General features: G+C 32.9%; 2 protein-coding genes across 4 annotated transcripts; both read right to left on the reverse strand.

Annotated features, from left to right (window-relative positions):
- Positions 1–463: 463 nt before the first annotated feature.
- Positions 464–4468, reverse strand: zgc:101583 (uncharacterized protein LOC494104 homolog). 2 transcript variants are annotated; one of them, XM_051128039.1, is made up of 7 exons: positions 4400–4424; positions 3988–4134; positions 3776–3911; positions 3594–3650; positions 3300–3390; positions 1756–1916; positions 464–1664 (listed from the first exon to the last, which is right to left on the reverse strand). In XM_051128039.1, exons 3-7 carry the CDS (start codon positions 3909–3911, stop codon positions 1012–1014), a joined length of 1098 nt encoding a protein of 365 aa, XP_050983996.1. In that variant the 5' UTR covers positions 3988–4134; positions 4400–4424; the 3' UTR covers positions 464–1011. The 2 variants fall into 2 exon arrangements, with proteins under 2 accessions (XP_050983996.1, XP_050983995.1); XM_051128038.1 differs by lacking the exon at positions 3988–4134 and having other exon boundaries at positions 4400–4468.
- Positions 4469–5839: 1371 nt separating this feature from the next.
- Positions 5840–20077, reverse strand: btk (Bruton agammaglobulinemia tyrosine kinase). Of its 2 annotated transcripts, none has more exons than XM_051127685.1 (18): positions 19961–20077; positions 15854–16011; positions 15513–15617; positions 14591–14672; positions 14318–14446; positions 13261–13325; positions 12993–13183; positions 12676–12738; positions 12494–12548; positions 10174–10256; positions 9801–9928; positions 9643–9717; positions 9248–9419; positions 7246–7462; positions 7094–7158; positions 6893–7011; positions 6651–6808; positions 5840–6559 (listed from the first exon to the last, which is right to left on the reverse strand). In XM_051127685.1, the coding sequence occupies exons 2-18, from the start codon at positions 15992–15994 to the stop codon at positions 6491–6493; spliced, it is 1917 nt and encodes a 638-aa protein (XP_050983642.1). In that variant the 5' UTR covers positions 15995–16011; positions 19961–20077; the 3' UTR covers positions 5840–6490. The 2 variants fall into 2 exon arrangements, with proteins under 2 accessions (XP_050983642.1, XP_050983641.1); XM_051127684.1 differs by lacking the exon at positions 19961–20077 and adding an exon at positions 16929–18057.
- Positions 20078–21611: the final 1534 nt, after the last annotated feature.

The raw sequence follows: 21611 nt of genomic DNA on the forward strand, positions 1-21611 counted from the left end.
AAACTCCTTAAATACTTCAGTGTGCTATTTATAAAAATATTAGGCACTTCAGATAAATAATAGGAAACAATGCACCACCTCAGAAGTTTGGCTGTTGCTTAAGAAAATATTTTGCAAATATAAAGATGTGTGTTCCCTAATACTTGTATAGGACAAAAACACTGCTTTTGAAAAGTTTGGGGTCTGTGAGATTTTTTTAAAGCTTACTTTTATATAGCGAGGATGCATTAAATTGATCAAAAGTGACTTTTGCTTTTCTTTTGAAGTTTGTATTTATCAAAGAATCTTGAAAAAAATATATATATGTAATATATAATATATAATATATAATATATAAAATATATATGTTTCTTGAGGAGCAAATTAGAATTATTACTAAAGGATCATGTGACAATAAAGACTAGAGTAATGCTTCTGAAAATGAGATTTGCGTCACAGGAATAAATAACATTTTAAAATATAATAAAATAGAAAACAGTTATTTTATTTTGCAATAATATTTCACAATTTTGACAGCATTTTAATCACATAAATGCAGACTTAAAGAGACCCCAAACTTTTAAGTGGTAGAGTACAAGTAGTCAAGCATACTGTATTTAAAAAAAAAAATGCTTTTATTGAACAGATAAAGCATTAATGTTAAGTCGACAAATTTCAGGTGCTTAATGTAACCCTAGGTATCGTCTAAACAAGGCTGGTTTGGTCATGGAATAAATAATGTAACATTTAAGACGTCGTACAACAGATTTTTAAACCCTGTACTGCTTCTTCAAGATTTTAATATTTACAACTGATCATTATTAGCATAAAAACCTGAATAAAATTGTTAAATGGCAAGATTTAAATAGAAATAGATGGAAAATCTGTAACACAAGTTCCTTCTAAACTAAAAAAAAGCTAATTCAAGTACTCTTACAGTATTAAAGTTTTGGAAAGTGTGCTTGTACAGTAGCAAACAGTAAAGCTGTATTTTAGTAGTCACTCAAAAACATTAAGCATTAAGATATTATTCTAGGTAATAAATGTACCATTACTCCTCTTTTCTGAACTCTCAGGAAAGAAGCTCTTTGCATTTCTTTGTTTAGTCAGATTGCTTTCATCCATAACAGTTCTCTCATCGGTTGGCAAAGCAGTGTACGATTGGTCCCACGTTCTGTCTTGAGGGCCAAGGTGCAGATATAAAGGTAGAGAGTCCAATTTAAATTTGATGTCCTTAAACGCATGAAGAAGAAAAATGCCAATGATGATGGTAAGAAACCCACTAACAGTCCCAATAGCCCCGTCGCTGGACATCTGAAGCCACTCTTTAAACAAGATGGCTGAACAAGCCATCACGGATGTGGTGAAAAATACATAATAAATAGGAGTAACAATAGAAGTGTTGAAGATATCAAGCGCCTTATTGAGGTAGCTTATCTGGATACTGATACAAATCACAAGGCATATGAGAAGGGCCCAGAATAAAGGCTCTTTCAGGACAGCCGTTCCAGCAAACAGCTCTTTGATCCCAATGCCAAGGCCTTTCACACAGGACACAGACAACGCACCAATCACAGAGCAGATGAGGATGTAGACCAGCACATTCTTCTGACCGTAGCGAGGTGCGACAAAGAAGATCAGAGCCAGGCTGACGACGACAATGCAGACAGCAAATGCGATGAATCCTGTGATACATGCAAGAAAAATGAGTATAATGAAAAATAGCACAGAGCTTACAGGATGCTTAGTGTGTTTGTAAGCTAGGTAGAAGAATACCTGGATCTTTGAGTTTCTCTGCCATCGCAGTTAAAGAAGCAACTTCTTCCTCTTGCGGAGCATGGAGAACCATAACTGTGGAACCGAAGATGCACAGCAAACAGCCAATTTTCCCATGGATATTCAGCCGCTCACTCAGGAAGTATGATGAAAGCACAGCACTAATGACAAAAAATAAGGTTGTATATCCAGTCAAATTTTAGACAAAGAATTAATGTTCGGATCAGTCTGTACAACCTTTTGTAAATTTACATCTAGCAAGGATTCATTTACACTACCAGTCAAAAGTTTTTGAACAGTAAGATTTTTGATGTTTTTGTTTTTTTTTAAAGAAGTCTCTTCTGCTCACCGAGCCTGCATTTATTTGATCTGAAGTACAGCAAAAACAGTCCAATTTTGAAATATTTTTACTATTTAAAATAACTGCTTTCTATTTGAATATATTTTAAAATGTAATTTACTCCTGTGGTTTTAAAGCTGAATTTTTAGCATCATTACTCCAGTCACATGATCCTTCTAATCATTCTAATATTCTGATTTGCCGCTCAAAAACATTTTAATTATTAGTATTATGTTGAAAACAGCTGAGTAGAATTTTTCTTCAGGTTTTATCTGAAATAGAAATATTTTGTAATATTATAAATATCTTTATCATCACTTTTGATCAATTTAAAGCATCCTTGCTAAATAAAATTATTAATTTCTATAAGTTAAATAGTAAAAATATTTAAAAATATATGTATTTTGGATCAAATAAATGCAGGCTTGGTGAGCAGAAGACAATTTAAAAAACTTTTGACTGGTAGTGACAGTAACGTCACTTATGTTACAAAATGTTTCCATTTCAAACAAATGCTGTTCTTTTTAACTTTCTATACTTCAAAAATCCTGAAACAAAAGACATTTTTCACAAAAATATCACATTTCAAAATAGATAATAATCAGAAATATTTCTTAAGCACTCAATCATCATATTCGAATGATTTCTGAAGAATCATACGTCATCACAGAAATAAATTGTAATAATATTTGTGTCCCTGGACCACAAAACCAGTCTTAAGTAGCGCAGGTATATTTGTAGCAATAGCCAAAAATACACTGCATGGGTCAAAATGATCGATTTTTTTTTTTTTTATGCCAAAAATCATTAGGATGCATTTTCATAAGTTGCATTTTCCATGAAGATATTTTGTAAATTTCCTACCGTAAATATAACAAAACTTAATTTTTGATTACTAATATGCATTGCTACGAACTTCATTTGGACAACTTTAAAGGTGATTTTCTCAATATTTAGATTTTTTAGCACCCCCTCAGATTACAGATTTTCAAACAGTCGTATCTCGACCAAATTTTGTCTTAACAAACCATAAGTCAATGGAAAGCTTATGTATTCAGCTTTCAGATAATATATAAATCTCAATTTCAAAAAATTGACCCTTATGACTGGTTTTGTGGTCCAGGGTCACATTTCACATACTGTATTTTTGATCAAATAAGAGATCCCAAACTTTCAAGTGGTGTTGTTCATAGAGTAAATTTACCTGACCAAAACGCTCAGTGCTCCCAGAGGTGTCACTAATGTGGCAGGAGCAAATGCATACGCTGCGAAGTTTGCGATCTCGCCTATTCCCACTAAAAAAAAAACACGCATGACAAGACAAGACAAAGGATTGTGATTAGAGTGTCCATATAGACGTTTTCATGTGTTTCACAGCAATATTTTGTAACTAAGATCTATGAATCTCCATACACTATGCATGTTAACATATTCTGGTTATGTTTTATACTTCAGCCTTACTAGTGGCAAATAAATACATAAAATGATAATGTCATACTTGATATAAGCCCGGCCCACCACAACCATTCTTTCAGGTATGCATATCCGCCTTGACCTGGTTAGACAGCACAAGAAAAATTCAGTCACAATGTCAAAGGCATAAAAAATCAATGCAATTCAAATACTGCATAATAATGTATTGCGCAATGGTAGGTTACTCTGCAAACTGTACTGACCCACCTGCTCTAGTGGAGCCTTTATTGGCCAGTCGTAAGAGACCTTTCTTTTTCAATATGAAACTGCCACCGATGAAGATAGTCGAGCTGACAGCAAGTGCCAAACCAATGTAGAAGTCAGAGCGGTTTGCAGCATCCATCTGAATACAGTTTGAAGTCCATTACACATTAAAGTTACAGAAATGCTTATGTATAAAAACCTAGTGAGATACCTACCTAGAGGGCATTTTGGGGCATCGTAAGCACAGCTTAAAATGCTCCAATATGATGTCTAGGTAGGCAGCACAATATGACTTTAGACAGCCACAGAAAAGGAAGCGAGTCGGATCATGTGATTCACGCCTGCTTTTCACATCGTCGGTTCTTCAAAACAATAAAACATTAGATTTTACTGTAGACTATTTGTTTTTCTACATTATGCAATTATGGCTACAGGGAATGCGCAATCACAGCATTTTCAAACAAGGGAAGCTACTTTTTAGAAGGATTTAGCTAGATTTTGATTGGCTCACTAAGCTTTTATGAATTTTACGCTACGCTGTTTCATGTTTCAGCACTTGTTTATATTACTATTTAAGTCTACAGTTGAAATACTATAGAAATATAAGTAATTGTTAAACTGACAAACCTTGCACTCGTATCGTCCATCGGTGACGTTTTGGTCTCGTGTGAATAAACTTCCTGGTGAAGCGACTGTAAGGCGGGTTGCCAGATACTCTTGATTAACTTCAAACATTGTCAGCCCCTTGTCTGTCTGGACATTTTTAGCGGGTTTATCGTTTGTTTATATGAAGTCCTTCTGAGACAAATGCTAATAACTTTGGTGAAACTGTGTAAAATGTGTAATTCTTCTGTTTACGTACACTACCAGTTAAGTTTTTGAGCAGTAAGATTTGTAATGTTTTTAAAGAAGTCTTATCTGTTCACCAAGCCTGCATTTATTTGATCTAAAATACAGTAATATTATGAAATATTTTTTACTATTTAAAATAACTGCTTTTTATTTAAATATATTTTAAAATGTAATTTATTCCTGTGATCAAATCTGAATTTTCAGTATCATATTATACTCCAGTCTTAAGTGTCACATGATCCTTCAGAAAACATTTTAATATGCTGATTTGCTGATCAAGAAAATAAATATTATTCTTATTATTATTATCAATGTTTAAAACAATTTTTCAGTATTTTTTTTTTCAGGATTCTTTGATGAACAGAAAGATTCAAAGATCAGAAATTACTGAAATAAAAACTATACAGTATATATACAGTATACAGTATTTTTTGGGGGAAAGATATATTAGAAATTAATACTTTTATTTAGCAAGGATGCTTTAAATTGATTAAAAGATGATAACAACATTTATAATGTTACAAAATATTTCTATTTCAGATAAATGCTGTTCTTCTGAACTTTCTATTCATCACAGAAACCTGAAAAAATTCAACATATTTTTTTTATTTTTTTTTATTATTTTTTTTTTGCACCGCAAATCAGAATATTAAAATGATTTCTGAAGGATTATGTGACTGGGGTAATGATGCTAAAAATTCAGTTTTGAAATCACAGGAATAAATTACATTTTAAAATATATTCAAATAGAAAACAGTTATTTTAAATAGTAAAAATATTTCAAAATTGGACTGTTTTTGCTGTACTTTGGACCAAATAAGTGCAGGCTTGGTGACCAGAAGAGCCGTCTTTAAAATATTATAAAATGTAACATTTATAAAAATCTTATAAAAAAATCTTTTGACTAGTGTATGGAAACATTAATATCAAGCGTTTCATTTTAATATTTTCCACATTTTTAAAATCTGCACTTTCTATTTTGAACAACAGTTATGTGATGATAAAATATAAATAAATACATTTGTTTTACATGGAAATATGTGTTAAGACTATTTTGGACCAGGCCAGAAGACCAGATGGGACTTTTTAAAAGTAGAGAACTTTTGATCCAAATTATGTAAATTAACAAAAGTTTACTGACATTAATGGTGACAAATGCATGTAATTTTAAATAGCTTTAAAAGAGTGTGACAATAATCAGCCGAGACAGAGGAATATTGGAAACTTCTCTCATTTTATTTAATACAAAGCCTGATGAAAAAGACAAAGTGTAGTCTGTAATTAAATAACCATCAGATTTCAACCACAGAAAAGAAGGTGAAAAAATATATTTACACATTAAGAATGGAAGAATTCTTCTACATTGTACTTTGTTATACTAAAGTTTACTTATTTATATATATTTTTTTGTATATAAATACACAGCCAAATTAATAAAAATCAACACAGCCATTATTTATATGTACATGTACATTACAGTCATGATTTTTTTATTTGTATTGTTGTTGCTGCTGGTTATTAATCATTTCAGTAATATTAAAGCGTAGCTTTTGATGTAGATATGAAACTTAGGAATTTCATAATATATCAAAGCTTTGCGGAAAATGTAAGGAAAGACTGCAACGTTACATGAGAAATCACATTCCAGTCTCCTTTTTTTTCTCCTTTTTAACATTTTAAACTCATACTAATGTATCCAAGAAGTGTACAACTCTGAATTCACATTACTGGGTTCCTTAGATAAAAGAAATTAAGGAGGTTATTCAAGACTTAATAATGATTCTTGCTATGCCATACACATACACAAGACTATCGGTGTGATGGACTGTATCCTTGATGTCCAAGCTTGCACAATAGTTGTCTGTATTACATGTTGAAAAGCAAATCCTTGATGGTCGTGACAAGATCCACGAATGTGGGCCGCTCATCTGGTCTCTGCAAAAAAAAAAATTAAAAAATTATGTTTGTCATGTCTACATTTAAATTATCAAATAACTGTTTTGATTCACAAAATGTCTTGACTTACCTCATGCCAGCAGTTGTTCATAATGATATAAACTTTGTCATTGGCCAGCTGGGGGCGATAAAGCCGATGACCTGCTGTAATTTTCTCTACTATCTCTGTGTTGTTCCACCGATCGTATGGCATTCTGCCCAAAGTGTACACCTCCCACATCAAAACACCTGTCAGACAAATAACATAAGAGAAAATGAAACTACGATTTTGACAGAAGGTAAAGTTCTGCAGGAAATGCAGTGGTGACGCACCAAATGCCCAGATATCTGACTTGCTGCTGAACTTGCAGTAAAGTAGGACCTCAGGAGGCGACCAGCGCACTGGAAACTTTGAACCTACGGAGCTGGTGTATTCATCATCCAGAACATACCTGTAAAAACAGCAGTAATTTTTTAGAAAGTCAGTATGGAGAATTTCACTCAAATAGTAGTCTGGACCATGCAATAAATTACCTGGACAATCCAAAATCTGTCACTTTAATGGTTCCGTTTGAGTCTACTAAACAGTTCCTTGCAGCCTATGAGAGAAAAAGAAAACATTTTAGACATTGTAATGGTAAAACACTTCTTCCAATTGGCAAGGAGCATTTTTGTGACACACAAACCAGATCTCTGTGGATGTACTGATTGGCCTCTAAGTAGGCCATGCCTTCGCTGACATCTTTACACATCTCAAGGAGCAGAATACTTGAGGGGTGCTGCAGAACATCCCGGAGGTAATTCAGCAGACATCCATTGGCAAGATATTCTGTGACTATGTAGATGGGTCGTTGTTTCGTGCAGACGCCATAGAGCTGCACCAGGTTTCCGTGACACAGTTTCCTAGTGTTGAAAATGATAGATTATAACCATTAACATTAACATGAAAAATATTACTACATTTTAATATTTTACTACTATTGTAATATATTTTAAAATGTTACATGATCCTTCGGAAATCATTTTAATATTAATCAGTCAAATAATTTGCTCAAGAAACATTTCTTCTTGTTATGTTATTTATGTTATTAGGTTGAAAACAGTTGCGCTACTCAATTTTGTGGAAAGCATGACACGTTTTTTCAGAAGCCAGTCAGTCAGTTAGTCATAGATATGTCTATAAAATCCACAAATGTATATACACTACCAGTCAAAAGTTTTTGAACACTAAGATTTGTAATGTTTTTTAACCCTTTAACGGTCACCCGTCCCGTCAAGTTTACTTCACCATATTACAAATAAATCCTAGTCTAGTCATGACAAACTGTTGTTTGTTAACGTTATCGTTGAAAAGATTCCTAAACAGATATTTTACCACTGTTTTGTGTTACAAATTATGTAGGAAAAGTAATAGATTCATTTATGACAAGAGTGCACCTCAAAAATCTACATCATAACAGGAGTTCTGACCTTTGTCACAAAAAAAAACTTCGTTGCCTTTTTCCTTATCATGCTTTAAAAATCCTAAGAAATTATTTATCAATTAAAAATCACAAGATTCATCATTTTAAGATCATTACCACGGAAAATGCATTGCCATGGAAAATGTACATCAAAATCATATTACAAAATGTTTTCGTTCATGAATTATACAAATTTAAGTTTGGAAAGTGTGACAATGGGAGTGGCAGTTGAAGAGTCAAAGAATTAATTTCTGCTCACCAAGCCTGCATTTATGTAATCCAAAATAGAGCAAAATCATAAATAACTGCTTTCTATTTGAATATATTTCAAAATGTAATTTATTTCTGTGATCAAAGGTAAATTTTCAGCATCATTACTTCACTCTGTGTCACATGATCCTTCAGAAATCATTCTAATATGCTGATTTGCTGCTCAAGAAACATTTATATTATTATTGTTATCAATATTTAAAACAGTTATGTACATTTTTTCAGCATTCTTTGATAAATGGAAATGTCCAAATATCAGCATTTATCTTAATAAAAAGCTTGGAGTCAGTATATATATATATATATATATATTTTTGTTTTTTTTTTTTTTTTTGGTGGGTGGGTGGGGGAGAAAGTAATTATAGAAATTAATTCTTTTAAATAGCAAGGATGCTTTCAACTGATCAAAAGTGATGATAAAGACATTTATAGTGTTACAAAAGATCTCTATTTCTGTTGTTCTTCTATTCATCAAAGAAACCTGAAAAAACGCTACTCAGCTCTTTTCATCATAATAATTAATGTTTTTTTTCTGATAATAAATTACATTTTAAAACATATTCAAATAGAAAGCAGTTATTTTAAATAGTAAAAATATTTCAAATTTTACTGTTTTTGTTGTACTTTAAATAATCTAAATGCAGACTTCTTTTCATCTTACTGTTCAAAAACTTTTGACTGGTGGTGTATATATAAATAAACAAAAATAGACACAAATTGTACAGGTGTGTTATAAATGGAACAAAATGGGACAGAATAAGATGAACTAAGATGTAGGGTGGTATCAAATAAATAAAAGTGATAATACACATATTTTTATTGCATAATAGGAAGAGCATTTTCAGGACTATTTGATAAATAGAAAGCTCTATAGATCTGTGTGTATGTGTAATCCTTGCTAAAAAAAAAACATTAATGACACCATACTTTATTTTTAACAAGAGAATATACTTACATCATGACCTTGGCCTCCTCAATGAAATCATCCTCTGACATCGAGCCCTCTTTGACCATTTTTATGGCCACGTCATGACGGCCTTGCCATTTGCCATATTTTACCACTCCAAACTGACCATTGCCAAGTTCTCTGATAAATGTAAGCTGACGGGGATCAATCTCCCAACTTCCTAGAATGAAAAGTATCAGGAGAGGGCAATTTTAGCACATAGTTTTAATCAAACTATAGTGAGAACTGTCATGTACATTACTACATGTATGCATTTGGCTGATGTGTTTATCACAAAACAACTTACATTGCATTCAAGCTATGCGTTTTATCAATTCATGTATTCCCCTGGGAATCGAACCCATGACCTTGGCGTTGCCATGCTCTAACAAATATAAACTCACCATAACCCAGACCAGCAGTGCAGGGAGCATTCCGAGCCCGATCTGACACAATGTATTTTAGTCTGCTCACCAGACCTGAAACAGACATATTTACTTTGATTAAATACTTTTACACTCATCATTTGTCACTGTGTATTCGAATGCAAGATGAGATTTACCTGCTGCATTATGCTGATGGTAATTAATAAGTTCTGGGATACTGCTGAAGTTGTGCTTCTCCGCTAAATAGAATTGGCCTTCTGCAGTGACGCATATGTTGTAGTGTCTGCAGCTGCCAGCAGTCTCCCTGGAGAGAGACAAGAAATGAAATTTTCACAGTCTCTTAGGATTCAAGTCAAATCTTCAGTTGGTCTCACAAAAGAACTTGAGAGATGAACAACTCAGTCCCATGACAATTTACACAGTGGGAAACCTGACCTATGATAGGTGTTTTGCATAGAGAGATTTACATCTCTCTTCCGTAGGGTCAGTTTTCCACTTTCATTTTGATCAGTTAACTGTGAAACAAATGTATGGCTTGTTTAAACTCACCCACCAGCCTTGGTGAACACAGAGACAGTGTATTTTCCAGTGAATTTGCCAGAGTCTCTCACCAAAAACCCACCATCTTTATTCTATTTTTTTTTAAAAACAATATTTAAAAAAATATATTAAACAATTGTGAATTCAGGACAGCAGTGCCACTTTAGAAAAATAATTTCTATGTAAAAAATGTGTGCCTATGTATCAGCATTCAATATATATATACAGTTGAGGTCAAAAGTTTATATCTCCCTTTCAGAATAATCAAAAAGGTTCACCAAAATAAGAGGGATCATAGAAAATGCATGTTATTGTTTATTTAATACTGACCTGAATAACCCTTACCAAAAAGTAGTATACTTCAAGTTTATTTTGTTAAGTATACTTAAGTAAAGTATATTTTTAAGTATACTTTATGTAGTTAGTATGCAAATATTAGTGTACTAGAAGTATACTCGTAAGTGTACTATTTCAATACTCATTGGGACTAAATTGGCCCACTTTCTAGTATATAAAAGTATACTTTTAAGTATAGTTTAAGTATAACAGTAGTAAACTTTGAGTACACAACAAGTTTACATCAAAGTTTTTAACCTGTACTGCAACTAGACTAAAAGTGAACTTACATAGGTATATTGATAGTTTACCAATTAAATACTTGTAATAGTATTTTTAGTACACTTTGAAGTATAGTCTTAGTAAACTACTAGTTTAGTAGTTTCATACTGTATACAAGTTCTTTAAGTGAACTTTACATCATACTTCAAGTATACTACTATGTCCCTATTTAGGTATTAATTTGTATATATATTTTGTTAGATGAATATCTGAACATACAAAACATCAAAAGAAAGAGCAGGGTATCTGCTTGTTAACAAAAACATTTTATTCTAGCTTCATGCGTTCTTTTTTAAATGCTTGAATGTGAGTAAGTTTCATAAATAAAAAAATAAACAACATTTTGAACAAAAAGCTGAGAAAAGACTATGAATTGGATTCAGAGTGATAATCTAAACTTAGATGGAGTCGATCAACACCCCAAAGCTTGACAGTCATTATTACCTCTTCATTGGTCGACATTTTATTCCATAATGTTACAATTTTGATGCTGTTTTATGTCTGATGATCGTGTTAGATTACATGTGGGAGCATGTTGTCTAGGTTTCTTCTTCAATTGTGTTTTTTGGGAAATTCTGTACAGAATATCCCCCTACCATACAACACAGATTCTAGGAGCACAAGTACAGCCCAAATATATTTAGACTTTTTTCTAAGTACAAGTCAAGTATACATAAATGTCATCTTAAGTATATTTCTGAGAAGTATATGAAACCCATTTCTGAGAAATATATAAAAAGTAGACTAAAAGTATACTTTCCTGTTTTTAGTTTAAAAGAAGTATACTAATAGAACAGTTGAATAAACTTCCACAAAATTTATTCCACACGAGAAAATCTTTGGGTTTCCAGCATTTTTGTCTATTTGAACCCTTTCCAACGATGACTGTATGATTCTGAGATTTATCTTTTCACACTGAGGACAACTAAGAGACTCATATGCAACTTTTAAATTTTTTTTAATTTGAAGATCAGGGTAAATTTAACTTATGTTGTCTTCTGGGAAACATGTAATTGTCTTTTGTAGCCTCTGAAGGGCAATACTAAACTCAAAAAAAAAAATAAGAATATGAATAAAATAAGAAAAATGTACACATCTCCATTCTTTTCAAAAGTTTTCACACCCCAGCTCTTAATGCATGTTTTTTTTTTTCCTTCTGGAGCATCAGTGAGCATTTGAACCTTCTGTAATAGTTGCATATGAGTCCCTCAGTTGTCCTCAGTGTGAAACGATGGATATCAAAATCATACAGTCATTGTTAGAAAGGGTTCAAATACACAAAAAATGCTGGAGAACAAAATAATTTATGGAACCTGGGGACACAACTATTACTAAACAAAAATACACAGCTGTGGATCATTCAGGTAACAACACAGTATTAAGACTCAATCATATGTAAGCTTTTGAACCAGGTCATTTTTATAAATTCAACTATTATTTTCTCTTATGGACTATATGTAAACATTTTTTCATGTGAAAAATCTTATTCAGGTCAGCACTAAATAAACAGTAACATGCATTTTGTATTATCCCTCTTATTTTGGTGAAATAATTACAATTTTTAATGATTCTGAAAGGGGAATGTAAACTTTTGACCTGAAGAAACATTTTTTTTTAATTAAATAATTACATTTTTTTAAATAATCATAGTTAATATACAGATTTTTTTGTTTTTGAGGATAAATCAATCACATTTTTGATCTATACTTACTTCTGTTTTTAGCAAATTCTCTGCCTGGCTGCGGTTGATGTTCTTGCAGTACCAGCTATGAGATAAAAATCAGTTAAAATGTGATTGGACTGTGTTTATACGGTTAAAAGTGTTCACTTTTTCAAACTAGTGTAGACAGAGTGTAGTCTGTCCACTGTCCATGTGCTTGAATGTATACTTACTCATATTTCTCCAATCCATTTAAGGCCTGAGCGATGTAGTTACTTGGGATGTATCCTTCCTTTCTGTAAACAGTGTAGGAGATCAGTAATGCTTTTCATATCTGAAAGAACGCCCTGATTGCACAGCTAGTTCCACCTGACTACCATTCGCCCACAGCCTGTAAAAGTTTCCCTAGATATGCAAATAATTTGACAGGAGTCTATGTGTTTATCAAATACGTTCTACACTAGCACATTTAGAATATATTGATGCCCACAACAGATAGATCAATAATTACTAATCATATACTTAATCAGACTCTTAAACCGACTCTTACCCGTATTTATCTCTAGCTTTAAACCAATTTGGATCATTGATTTCTAAGAGTGTGTACTCCTCATCTTTTCTCAGCTCCAAGTCATTGGAAGTCATTGGTGCGTATTCATATTCAGCTACAACAGTCATGCCCACACTAAAGCCCGGGGTGACCATGGGTGGCTGGGGGGGCAAAGGCCTGGGTGGCTTTTCCTAAAGCAGGAGGGTAATATAGATCAGTTCTCATAAGTACATCTGATGGTACGTGACTGGATAGATTGGTAACTGACCTCCTCAGGTGTTGGTGGGAGAGGCTTCCTGGAATCACGATTCTTCGAACCCCTTTTGAAAAAACCTTTGAAGAAGGATAAGAAATATTGAGATGTATAAATCCAAATGTGGTTTAGTTAGATTTAACTATTAAATACTACACCATACTTAAGTGTTGAAATGATGAAGTAATGGTGCCTTGTTGAACAGGGACGGAAATAGTAAAGAATCGTTATTCCCATTAACGATTCTCTAGCAAGTTTAGAGAATATTCAAAGAAAGACAACTGCAAAACGGTGTTAACAATGAATGAATTTAAGAAAATTCAAAAGGAGTGCTTACACAGGCTTTAAAAAAGGCTTAAAAGGATAGTTCACCCAAAAATAAACATTCTGTCATCATTTACTCAGCCTTATGTCATTCTAAACCTGTATTGCTTTATTTCTTCAGAAACACACACACTCACACATACGCAAGAGAGAAAAAAAAAAACAACACAGGACATTACTCACATTTCAGGTCCTACAGGTTTGGAACATGATGTTGAGTAAATTAAGACATATTTTTTTTATTTTTGTGTGAACTATGCCTTTAACTTTATATTAAACAACAATACTAAACAAAAAATGTGGTAACATATTTTTACATAATACTTAGAAAATGCATAAAGTGCATCTGTAGCACCATTTTGTCATAGCTACACCGACAGTTAAAAGCAGATTTAAAAGATTCACTAAAAAAGAACCGAATGATCAAGTCATTGGTTCACTAATCACCCTACGCAGAGTGCATTGTTGTTATTCATTTATTTATTTCTTTTTTGGAGTCTCTAAAAAGAACCGACTCAAAAGAGTCATTTGTTCTATTAACAGACTACAGTGGTTTTGTTCTTTTGAATCACTTAAAAGAATCGGCTCACTAGAATCATGCGTTCTGGTTTTGATTCACCAAGAGTAACCGGGTTGTGAGAGTCATTCATTGGAAATCGGAGTACACTTGTCACGCTGAGAAGTTTTGCGTTGTATATTCAGTGTTTCGTCAAACAAGTAATTTATTTTATACTTTGGTGTAACAGACCTCCATTTTTAGTCTCCAGGACCCTGCAGCCCATTGCCTGCTTCACTTCCTGCTGACAACACTTCCACATACCATCTTCCCAGAAGCACGGGTGATACTTCTGCATAAGGTCCTTGTTGAATCGCACCACTTAAAGAGAGGTACATTGGAAGTCATTTACATTGAATCAACACAGGGGACTTGTAAGGTGTGTTAAGGGAAGCATTCATACTTTTCATGTAGCCATGCTAATTTGAATGGAGTTTGTGATAATGACTTAAAACACATACTAACCATTTTTTAACTCATTTATCCAGTGCTTTCGAATTAGATCCGACTTAGCAAAAACATAAAGAGGCCCTTCGTCATAGATTATCTGTGAGAGAGAAGACAAATACATCTCAATACGAAGTTATATATGCCTTTGGCCTATAGATGAATCAACTGTTGCATTTCAAAATAATCTACTATTGCCAAATGTTTCCTCTTTTTTTTTTGAAGTTTCATTTACTGGACAGTTTATTGCATTCGGTTTCTTTTTAGAGCTATTTTTTTTTATTTTAACGTTGCATGTTTTCGTTGCAAGTACTGTTTCATAAAGATACATATGGTTAACGATTTTAAAAGTTAATCTTTTGAGAAACTGCAAACCACAAAATAGTGCTGTTTGTCACATTCATTTCCTGGCGCCCTTTCTTTTGTCAGTGGTCTGAGAATCCAGAACTCACTTTTTTGTGCTTAACTTGCTAAAACTACGTAGAGTGCTTTTATCAGCCAGACAGTTTTATAATGTCAGCACCTGTTGAGTTTTGTTGTTCCTCTGATTTTAGACTTTGAAAAGGAAAGGTTTCACTTCTGCTCTGTTACTCTCAGCCTCTTATCATGGTTGAAAGCCTTAGCAGTGTTTCTTCTTGCGCTCTATCAGCCTAACAAGACACATTTCTAGTACCCTGAGTGATCTTTTTAGGCTGTACTTACTAGTCAGCAAATGCTGAAACTTTACGTTTAGATACAGCGACACAAACTTCAGCTCAACTTGAAAACTAAGACATGGTGATGTACAATATATTGATGAGGGAAGTGGAAGTGAAAACAATTACTGTAAATACTGTACACCAGTGCATAATAAATTGTTTCTAATTAAATCTATGCTAAGTTCCCATTGAAGTTAGTGGACAAGTATGATTTTAATTGCCTATTTTTTGCAGAGACCCACCTGAAATGGAAAGAGTCGGTCAGGCGGTGCGCTGTCTTCTGGTAAAACAATCTCCACACATCTGATCTTTTCAACGTCCACATAACCTTTCAGGCCTTTTCTCTTCTAAACAGTCAGTAGGAGGATTACGTTATCAAAATGATTAAAAACGCAAAATATCGGAACTTAAACAGTGGTTTAAATACATTAAAGTAAAGACCTTTTCTTCACATTATGACGTACATCTGAATGAGGTTGGTTTTCAGAAAAAATTAGAAGTTGGACAAGGACTTTGTTTTATCCATCACTATTTAATAGACAAGAACAGACATGAATGTAGAAGATGTCAAATTCGTACATACCCCTTTTTCTGCATCATAGTCGTAGTAGGATATCTTATCATGTGTAAGTACAAACAGCCTTTCTTTGAAGTTTAAAGGTGAGGTCTTCTTCTTCTGCTGGGACCGTTTTATAAAAATCTCCTCCAGAATGCTGTCTGGCATGTTCTTTTATATTTGTACTTTGTGGGGAAAAAAAAGACAAACTGTTAGGTTAAACATGTTTAATTTCATGTCTCCATGTTTAATTTTATTAGTTAACATTAAGTGATGGGTAACTCCATATTGGTTTTGTTAAATATGGGTTTCCTCTTCATGTTTATAAAGCATCCCGAAGGGAAATGTTTTAATGTTCCCTGCAGTGAAACCACTTCTATATCCAAATGTTAGTATCTACTGGTAGCATGTATGCCACAACCAGTTTTCCATTAGGTCTGCTCTGGTCTAATGCCGAAGATGGATCCAAGCGGCTGTGCCTGATTAGGAATGGTTTGCATGAGGCCTGTTGTCAGTGTCAATGACATCCTTTGTTGCCAATATTTCCTCCTGTAGATCATCTCTTTCCTTTGAACACTTCTTCCTGTTCTGGTCTAAGCTGTGAACCCACAACCTCACTCATCATGTATCTTCACTATCTACAAACAAAAAGTGAACATTCACATCCTTCTCCACAAAAAGTCTGCGTCTTATTTTAATGCAATAACCAGACGTCTTACAAACAGTATTTTCATTCAGAATCGACACTGTAAGTTGACATATCTGTAGACGATATAAAACAAAAAATTCACACACTCCTTTTATGCAAACAAATCAAACACTGAATCCAGTGAATGGATGAGAAAGAATGTGTTGAGGAAAAAAAGCTTTTGTTAATCATTTAAAGACCTTGTTCATGCAACTGAACACAGCTTTTAGGCTTGCTCTACAATCTCTAACCTACGCAACTTCACACATTTACACGAAACAGTACAGATTGGCCTACTAGGTTGTCTAGTTTGCTTAATATCTTTTTAATATACAAATACCTTTCTTGTATTCTATTTAAAATATGGAAATTAAAAAACACGTTTAACTCCAGAGAAGCATGTGCTGAAGTTACCTGTATTTCAGTGTCCTTTAAAACAACATCTCAGTTAGTTCTGTTCCTCATTACATTCAATGCCTCCGCACTGAGCTTCTCTCACATAGTCGTTAAATGCTGAGTCGTCTGTGTTCTGTGGTAGAGAAACTGAACTGCCTATTTTAAACAGCATGCAAGCATTTCCTGGTTTCTTCTTTTGCCACCAACACCGCCTTTTAACACCTTCAAAAGCTTGTCAACAAGTTTGAGATGAAAACTCTGACAAATGTGAGCTTTATCACCACTTTACATTTGAGTCGACTCTTTGTACTCTCTATAATTCGCTATTAAAAGACTACAATCATCCGCTGCTGTATTAAACACACTCTATTAAACATCTGGATGATAATGGTGTGGGTTTGGGGTTGGTTTGGTGTTTCAGAACAGAAGATGTACTGGTTTTAACAGCCATTAAGCTCGACAGCTTTTTCAAAGGGCAATGACTTATAAGACTTGACACAGGGAAGTTGCATCAATGTTGCTCTGTGATACAGAGGAAGGGGAAACACAGTTCGTATCGGCATCAGTAAGCAGTACAAGTCAGATTATTACTGCTAAGCTTGTCTCTGTTTCACATCAGGGTTTTTTTCCAGGCAAATGTTGCACAAATAGCAATTTGTTGATTTACCAAATACTGAAGACTGTAACTGTTACTTAGTGGCAAGGCAGGTAGGTCCTAATTTTAGGCCAAATGGTAAAACGTAAATGCATGTTTATGACACGTGTGTGTTTTTTAAGCATGAAACAACTAATCCACACCCATTAATGTACCCTCTGTGGTTAACAGTTTAAAAAGTTGCTTTTTTGACTCGTCGTGCATTGAAAGTGATGTTGAGCAACAGGAACCTTCTAGAGTGTCCTGTGTCTGTAAGGTTCCTGAATGATAAGTTTGCGAGTATCACTCATGTTCAGAGGGAGGGAACTGGGCAAAAGATAGTCTGCCACATTAGACCACAATTTATCTACACCTCTGTACCAGTGCTTTACATTTTGCTTATTCACTTGGCTATTTGAAAGTCAAAAGCAACAGTGCATATATATTGCAGTTTGTGCTATCAAAGGATTAATCGCGATTAATTGCATCCAAAATAAAGGTTTTTTGTTTTCATTCATATATATGTGTGTGTACTGTGTATATTTATATGCACACATGCATGTATATGTATATATATATATATATATATATGTGGAAAAATGTGTTGTTTATATAATACAAATATATATAATATCAATTATATCAATATAAATATACAATTAAATAAATGTAAATATTTGTAAAATATATACTGTATGTATGCATATATATATTAGGGTTGGCAAATGATTAATCGTGATTAATTGCATACAAAATAAAAGTTTGAGTTTGCCTAATATATGTGTGTGTACTGTGTGTAATTATGTATATATAAATACAAGCACATTCATGTATATATTTATTATAAGTATATGTATTATAATTTTTGTAGAATTTATATTATATATAAATAAAAATATTTTGTACATAATATATTTCTCTTAAATATATACATTAATTTGTGTGTATTTATATGTACATAGTAATTACACACAGTACACACACATATATTAGGCAAACTCAAACTTTTTTGTAGGCGATTAATCGTGATTAATCCTTTGACAGTCCTTATATATATATATATATATACATATATATATATACACACACACACACACACACACAGTATACTCACATATTCTCACGTATTTTAAGCAATAATATGCTTAATTGTTTTCAATTTCAATAAGCACATTACTGTAGAGGTTTAGCAAAGGAAAATCTTTAATAAAAATTTAAACTTTAGTATAAAACAGGACATAGCTTACTAAATGTCACAGATGATGATGAGTATTACAGTACATGTTATTCTATGGAATTTCAATTTGCATTATATCACTGATACCCACCAAAATGGACTCTTTTCATTGTGTCATGTACAAATGCAAAGCACTTTTTTCCTGATTGTATCTTGTCGTGTATTTAGCCTTGCAAACATGATGTCCACATAGGTGTGTAGGAGTATGGACATTTGTTTAAATGTTTATACATATAAACATGACATTACACTATAATCACCATAAACATTGAATTCCCTGATAAATGGAAGTTTATAATGTCAGATTCCTAATTTTTTTACATTTAGTCACCCTGTATCATCCATGTTAGGTTACGTTGAAAAACATAGAAACAGTCTGGCTGAAAGAGGTGATATTACTACAGCACGTGTCTCTAAAATGAAAATGGCCTTGTTGTACTTTTCATATTTGATCACTTTTTTCAGCCACGCTGGTTAAAAGAATCTGCTACATGAAGAACTATAAATGCACTGTATATATGCTAATGACCTACATTAACAATGCTATCAATCCGCAATATTGTCTTAAAGCCACTGTGGTATAGTCTACGGATCTGTTTTTACAAAATGCAGTGACATTTGTGAAACAGCAAAAGAAAAGTGTTAAGTAGACAAACCAGTGGAGAGGACTATTTTCATGTGCAAATAGTGTTATATTAATGCATATAATCTTATATTCCATGTGGTAAATGCAAAACAAAACAGGCCCCTTATTTGTCTTTTCAATGTGCAAGATTTGCATGCAGGAATCATCTAATTTACTACAAGAATGTTGAGTTGACCCCCCTTTATTCAATTTATTAAGCAGATAATGTGGAATATTACTGTAGTGAGAACTGTAACTGTCATTTAGGTATTTTACTCGTATATATATTATTGTATGACCATAAATTAGGATGGTTAAACAGTAAGGTGCAAAACCAAAAACAGGACTTTAAATGGATTAGTTAATCATGGAGTTATTAGCTTTCTGTTACATTGCTAAAATCTCTATATAGCATGTTCCTATATATTAAATAACTTAAATTGTTTGTTTCAGTCACTCTGTAACCGCAATATTCTACGTCACAGCTAATGGCAAATTTCACAATCTTAGTCCTTGACACTCTTTGGTTATTAAAGAAATCTAAGAAATCTTACCTGAGCTCTGTTTTTTTCCACTGTGATCTGGCACCAGGTTGAAACCAGTCAGACTGAGTGCAGACTATTAAACTGGACTGTGAATGTGATCAACAGTGGACAAAACTCCACCCAGCCACAGGACTCTTGTTACTCAGTTCCCCTTTTGCTTCCTGCTCATTTTCATACTGTCGCTCATGCAGGGCTGTGTTTAACAGTTTCACGCAATCTGTTAGTACTTGCATATGCTGCATGCAACTGATCTGTATGCATCTTTGGTGTACTGTTTGAGAAGGCTGAATGTGGTTAATTCAAATCATTTAATCTAAAGTCTGCTTGACTCTTTTGATATGACCATTACGAATGGTTTCTGTTTTAGTCATTGCTATAGCACTACAAAATATTAAAAATACCACAAAATTTGGATGGTTTGGGTGTGACCTGTGTTCATTGTGTATTACCAATTAAATTAGTTACTTTACCTAATCAAAGGGTTGATTTTAGTGGACAACCTATTTGTGCTCTCACATGTCAGTCACTCATATCCCACCCAAAAAATATGGAAAGTTCATAATCACAAAAACTTCCAGATGGTTTTTGGTCATATGCTGTAATTCATGCATGTGTGGGTGACAGGAATGAACCCTCTGACCCACTATGTAAACAAGTCATGTGCCTCCAAAACACACGGTGGTGCTATTACAATGTATGCATGAACTATAGCAATGCCTTTTTTTTTTTTGTAAAAATGTGTTTATTTTTTGTATAATAGACTACCAGTCAAAAGTTTTGAAATAGTAAGATTAATGTTTTTTTTCTTTAAAGCAGTCTTCTGCTCACCAAGCATTTATTTGATCCAAAGTACAGCAAAAACATATTTTGAAATATTTGTACTATTTAAAATAACTGTTTTTGAATATATTTTAAAATATAATTTATTCCTTTGATTTTAAAGCTAAATTTTTAGTATCATTAGTCCAGTCACATGATCCTTTGATGAATAGAAAGTTTACAACAGCATTTATCTGAAATAGATTCTGAAAATATTTTGTAACATTATAAGTGACTTTATCACCACTTTTGATCAATTTAAAGCATCCTTGCTAAAAAAAAGTATTAATTTCTATAATTTATATTAATAATTTCTAAAAGAAAAATAAAAAAATAAATACTGATTTCTAAAAATTATACTCCAAGCTTTTGAATGGTACAGTGCATAATTTTACAAAAGCTTTTTATTTCTGACAAATGCTGATCTCTGCATCTTTCTATTAATCAGAGAATCTTGAAAAAAATGTACTCAACTGTTTTAAATATTAATAATAATAATAAATGTTTCTTGAACAGCAAATCAGCATATTAGAATGATTTCTGAAGGATCACGTGACACTGAAGACTGAAATAAAAATGCTGAAAATGCAGCTTTGATCACAGGAATAAATTACATTTGAAAATATTTTCAAATAGAAAACAGTTATTTTAAATAGTAAAAATATTTCAAAATGTTACTGTTTTTGCTGTACTTTGGATCAAATAAATGCAGACTTGGTGAGCAAAAGAGACTTAAAAAAAAAAAAAAAATCTTACTGTTCAAAAACTTTGGATTCAAATTTGTTATATTTATGACTCTGTTATTAAAACAAACTCATTTTTTGGAAAGGCGTAAGTTATT

This window comes from Labeo rohita, chromosome 14 (assembly GCF_022985175.1).
Source record: "Labeo rohita strain BAU-BD-2019 chromosome 14, IGBB_LRoh.1.0, whole genome shotgun sequence".
NCBI classification, from domain to species: domain Eukaryota; kingdom Metazoa; phylum Chordata; class Actinopteri; order Cypriniformes; family Cyprinidae; genus Labeo; species Labeo rohita.

Coding starts and splice junctions, on each gene's coding strand:
- btk (XM_051127685.1), bottom strand. CDS start 15,994: ATGCCAGACAGCATTCTGGAGGAGATTTTTATAAAACGGTCCCAGCAG. Junction 7,159..7,245: donor AGTACATCCACAGAGATCTG/GTTTGTGTGTCA, acceptor TTTCTCTCATAG/GCTGCAAGGAACTGTTTAGT. Junction 6,809..6,892: donor GTCAGATATCTGGGCATTTG/GTGCGTCACCAC, acceptor TTTGTCTGACAG/GTGTTTTGATGTGGGAGGTG.
- zgc:101583 (XM_051128038.1), bottom strand. CDS start 3,911: ATGGATGCTGCAAACCGCTCTGACTTCTACATTGGTTTGGCACTTGCT. Junction 3,651..3,775: donor TAAAGGCTCCACTAGAGCAG/GTGGGTCAGTAC, acceptor CTGTCTAACCAG/GTCAAGGCGGATATGCATAC. Junction 1,665..1,755: donor AGAGAAACTCAAAGATCCAG/GTATTCTTCTAC, acceptor CATGTATCACAG/GATTCATCGCATTTGCTGTC.